This window comes from Orycteropus afer, unplaced genomic scaffold (assembly GCF_000298275.1).
Source record: "Orycteropus afer afer isolate SDZICR_OR568_19922 unplaced genomic scaffold, OryAfe1.0 scaffold00061, whole genome shotgun sequence".
Classification (NCBI taxonomy): Eukaryota; Metazoa; Chordata; class Mammalia; order Tubulidentata; family Orycteropodidae; genus Orycteropus; species Orycteropus afer.
The window spans coordinates 333,772-337,990 of record NW_006921648.1 but is presented as its reverse complement, the minus strand read 5'-3'; the positions used below and the strand labels follow the sequence as shown (position 1 = coordinate 337,990).

The 4,219-nt window shown below is 60.0% G+C and overlaps 1 protein-coding gene across 1 annotated transcript in view; it reads right to left on the bottom strand.

Moving 5' to 3' along the window:
- Positions 1-218: 218 nt before the first annotated feature.
- CRAMP1 (cramped chromatin regulator homolog 1) overlaps positions 219-4,219 on the bottom strand; it is a 34,446-nt gene continuing 30,445 nt past the window's right edge. Inside the window, exons 19-20 of the mRNA XM_007939647.1 lie at positions 2,011-2,156; positions 219-377 (exon numbers count right to left, since the gene is read on the bottom strand). Coding sequence (XP_007937838.1) covers positions 219-377; positions 2,011-2,156 — 305 coding nt within the window. The remainder of the gene's footprint in view (positions 378-2,010; positions 2,157-4,219) is intronic.

Here is a 4,219-nt window from a genome sequence, read left to right as displayed (position 1 = left end):
TCTGTGGATCCCACACAGGGCCCCAAGGCCATGGTGGCAGCGCTGGCCCCATCCCAGGCTGCCCTGGGCTGGACGGAGCACGGCTCCTGGCCCACTGTCCCCTGTACTGCCCGCTTCAGGTGCAGAGGTGTCTGTTCAGAAGCTCAACCTGTAGCGGCTTCTGTCTGAAGAGGGCTGCACCACCACCCCAAGAACCCTCCTCTGCAGCCCGGGCACGGTCACTGGGACAGGTCGCCGATGGGGGCCCCGCCACTGTCAAACAAGACTTCACGGCGGCTGGGCTCGGTGACGGACAGCTCCTGAGCCAGGTCATTGAACCGAGAGATGTAGTCGATGCTGTTTTCGTTCATCATGCACACCAGCTGCGAGTCCACGACCTGTGACATGGGGCAGGGGCCGAGTTAGTGGGCAGCTGGCCATTGCCCAGGGACCTGGAGAACAGCTTCCCAGTAAAGACTGGCCTCACCCAGCAACCACATTGCTGGAATCCAGCCCGCATGGTGGCCGAGTGCACTGTGGACGAGGGACGGCAGGGCCAGGGCTCGAGGTGGGCCATGGGGACAGGGCCGTGGAAGAGCTGGGTGTGGGCCATGGGGACAGGGGCATGGAGCAGGGGCGGCATGGCCAGGCCTCGGCGTGGCCCCGCGGCCAGGGCCGTGGAGGAGGGACGGTAGGGCCAGGGCTCGGCGTGGGCCACGGGGCCGGGGCCGTGGAGGAGGGACGGCAGGGCCAGCGCTCAGTATAAGCCATGAGGAAGGGGCAGTCAGAGAGACCCTCCACAAGGCTTTGGATGGTGATCACACCTGGCTGTGAGGGAGGCACGTTCCAGCAGGACACACGGCAAGTGCAAAGTGCCTGAGGTGGTGCCAGGTTCAGTCAGCGTGCTCGGGAAACAGGGTTGGATATGAGGGATGAGGTGGGGACAGGCTCAGTCAGCGTGCTTGGAAGACAGATGGACAGATGAGGACGGACATGGGGGGCGAGGTGGAGACAGGCTCAGTCGGTGTGCTCAGGAGAGGGTCAGACAGATGGGGACGGACACGGGGGTGAGGGGAGACAGGTTCAGTCGGTGTGCTCAGGAGACAGATGGACAGATGGGGATGGACATGGGGTTGAGATGGAGACAGGTTCGGTTAGTGTGCTCGAAACAGACGGACAGACAGGGACGGACATGGGGGTAAAGGGAGGACAGGTTCGGTTAGTGTGCTCGAGACAGACGGACAGACAGGGACGGACACTGGGGATGAAGAGAGGACAGGTTCAGTCGGTGTGCTCCAGAGACAGACGAGGATGGACACTGGGTGAGGCTGCACGCGGAAGCAAGGAGAGATGTGGGGACTGGAGTGGGCACAGGAACAGGGCTTTGGTGACGAGGGTTTACTCTGGGGGTGAGTACGTAGAAGTCACTGTGGCCTCTTTTCTGTCAGCCTCCTTCTCTAGACAGAAGCCTCAGGGCAGCCCCTGCAATAGTGCCTGGCACACGGACCCGGGGCGAACCTTCGTCAGCTAACCCGTGGGGAAGTGAGAAGCCCAAGGTGGGCTGTGCCTTTCCGGCGGGCCTCGAAGCTGCTGCCCAAAGGTTCCCCATTGTCAGGACTCGGGGCCAGAAATGACACTGCCAGCCACCGCTCTGCGGGAGGCACTGACACTTCACAAGTCAGAAAACCGAGGCAGGGAAGGGTGGTGTGCCCGGCCCACAGCCGCACAACCAGGCCCAACACGACAGGAGGTGCTGCCTGCACAGACCCCTGCGGGCCCCGGGCGCAGGGTCTCCAAGCGTGCGTGCCCTCGGAAGCCTGCTGTTACTCAGGGTCTGTCACTTGGGGTGAACGCCGGCCCAGTGCGGCCAGAACTTCTCTTTCCCAAGAGACAGTGAAAAGCGTGGAGGCGTACGTGTGGCAATTTTCAACTGTTGGTGAGCGGTTCTACAGCCACCACGGAGGCCCAACCAGACCATCTGCAGGAGGGCTGCGGCGGCCTGAAGCCCAGGGGCACTGGAAGAGCACTTACCTCTGCCACGTCGGCCAGGGACCGGGACACAAAGGAGTCCCGTGAGTTTCCATCCAGCAGGCTGGGACCTAGCAAGGAGGTGCCGCTGTTGGTCCCAGTGGGCGTCGGCAGCATCCTTCGGCTCTTCTCTGGGGAGATGAAGCTCGCTGCAGGGACAAGGCCAGAGAAACGTGTCCTGACGCCCGGATCACTCGGCTGCGCTGCCACCCCCTCCGAATGTCTGCTGGCAAGTGAGTGGGCACCGGGCCTTTTCACACGGGAAGCCCGACAGCAAAGGGCATCATCTAGCCCACTTCCTTGGGAGACCGGTGCCCTCCTGATGTGTCTGCCAGACACCAGTCCCTCCCCAACAGCAGATAAAGATGTTTTTCCACGTGTCCTGGTCTGTACCCAACCCTCACACGTCTGCACTGGGACATATGACTTGCATGACAGGAACTCACTCAAACTCACAGCTAATGAGTTGGATCCAACCCACATCGACCCCTCCTTGGGTTTCTGAGGGTATATCACTACAGAAGTAGATTGTCCAATCTTTCTTCCAAAGAGTAGCTGGTGGCTTTGAACCGCCAACCTTCTGGTTAGCAGTAAAATGCCTTAAGGCACTACGCCACCACAGCTCCCTCGTGACACACGTGTAAATGGCTGATACCCTCTGCACCCTCCAACCTTCTGGTCAATTCTGGTCTGAGAGGAGTGGGACCCACAGATGCTGCTGCCTATTTGCCCTGTGTGTGGCACACCCCCCCAAGGTGGCCAGGGACAGTGCACCGTCTGCACCCCTTGCTGAGTCTTTGAAAATGTAGGTGACAAAGGTGCATGGAGACAGTCAGTCCAAGGACCAATGGACCCCAAGACTCACAAGCCTCCACAACCCTGAAACCAGAAGCAGATGGTGCCTGGATACCATGCCAACCACTCTGAAAGGGACCAGACAGGAGGTCCCAGACAGAGTGGGAGAAAAATGGGGAACAAAACCCAAAATTACAAGATGACCAGGCTAGCTGGTCTGATAGAGACGGGTGGGAGCCCTGAGACTGTGGCCCTTAGACACCTTTCAGGCCTGGACTGAACTCACTCCTATGGTTTCACTCTCAGCCAAACAATAGGCCTATAAAGCAAACACCAGGGAAGTCTACTCCTTACAACCAACCACATGGGCTCAACGGGCAGCATGCGCCAGGGAGAGAGCGCAGAAGGGAGGAAGGGACAGGCACAAAGGATTAACAGGAACCAGGCATGCAGGGAGGAGGTAGGAAGATGCTGTCACCCTGGGGTTGCAAGGAATGTCACAAGCAAGACACTTACAAATCGCTGAGTGGAAAACCAGTGTGCTCTGTAAACTCCCCAACATCACAACAAAATACATTAAGCAAAGAAAGACAGACAAAACGCAGGTGGACAGATTCCAGCACACGATGGGATGTGGAGGCAGGCACGTCCCTCCTCTGTGGACCCCAGCCCACCACACAAAACAGTAAGGCCCAGAAAGAAAAAGGCTCACAGATGACGGGGCCCATGTTAGACTCTGTCGGAGCCACAGCAGGGAACACACCTAAGACATCCCGCATGTCCCCTGAGACAACCTCACCGAGGACAGAAAGGGGAGGGATAAGAGTGTGCAGGCGACCAGCTGCCCTGACCCCACGACCGTCATGATGCGCCCAGCCAGCACACCTGGACTGCCAGGGAAAGGGTCCGGGGCGGGGTCGAGGCCACAGGATCACGTGAGCGCTCACACGTGTCCAAGCTTAGTGCACTGAAATCCCGTGTCCACGGAGAAATTATGCCTCAATGAAAGATGACAGTAACTCACAAAAAAAAAGCCTTGGAAAAATACAAACAGCAGCCCCAGTGGATGTGTTGCTAATGAGCGGGAGACCCATCTCCGAAACCACCCGTCCCTCCCCACGGGGGCAGCGTGGGGGCCCCTGCCAAATGGGAGACCCATCTCTGACACTGCCCGTCCCTCCCTGTGGGGACAGCGTGGGGGCCCCTGCCGAATGGGAGACCCATCTCCGACACCACCCGTCCCTGCAGGAGTAGCACGGGGGACCCGTCTCTGACACCACCCATCCCTCCCCGTGGGGGCAGCGTGGGGGCCCCTGCCGAACGGGAGACCCATCTCCGACACCACCCGTCCCCGCGGGGGTAGCATGGGGGACCCGTCTCTGACACCACCCGTCCCCGCGGGGGTAGCACGGGGGAC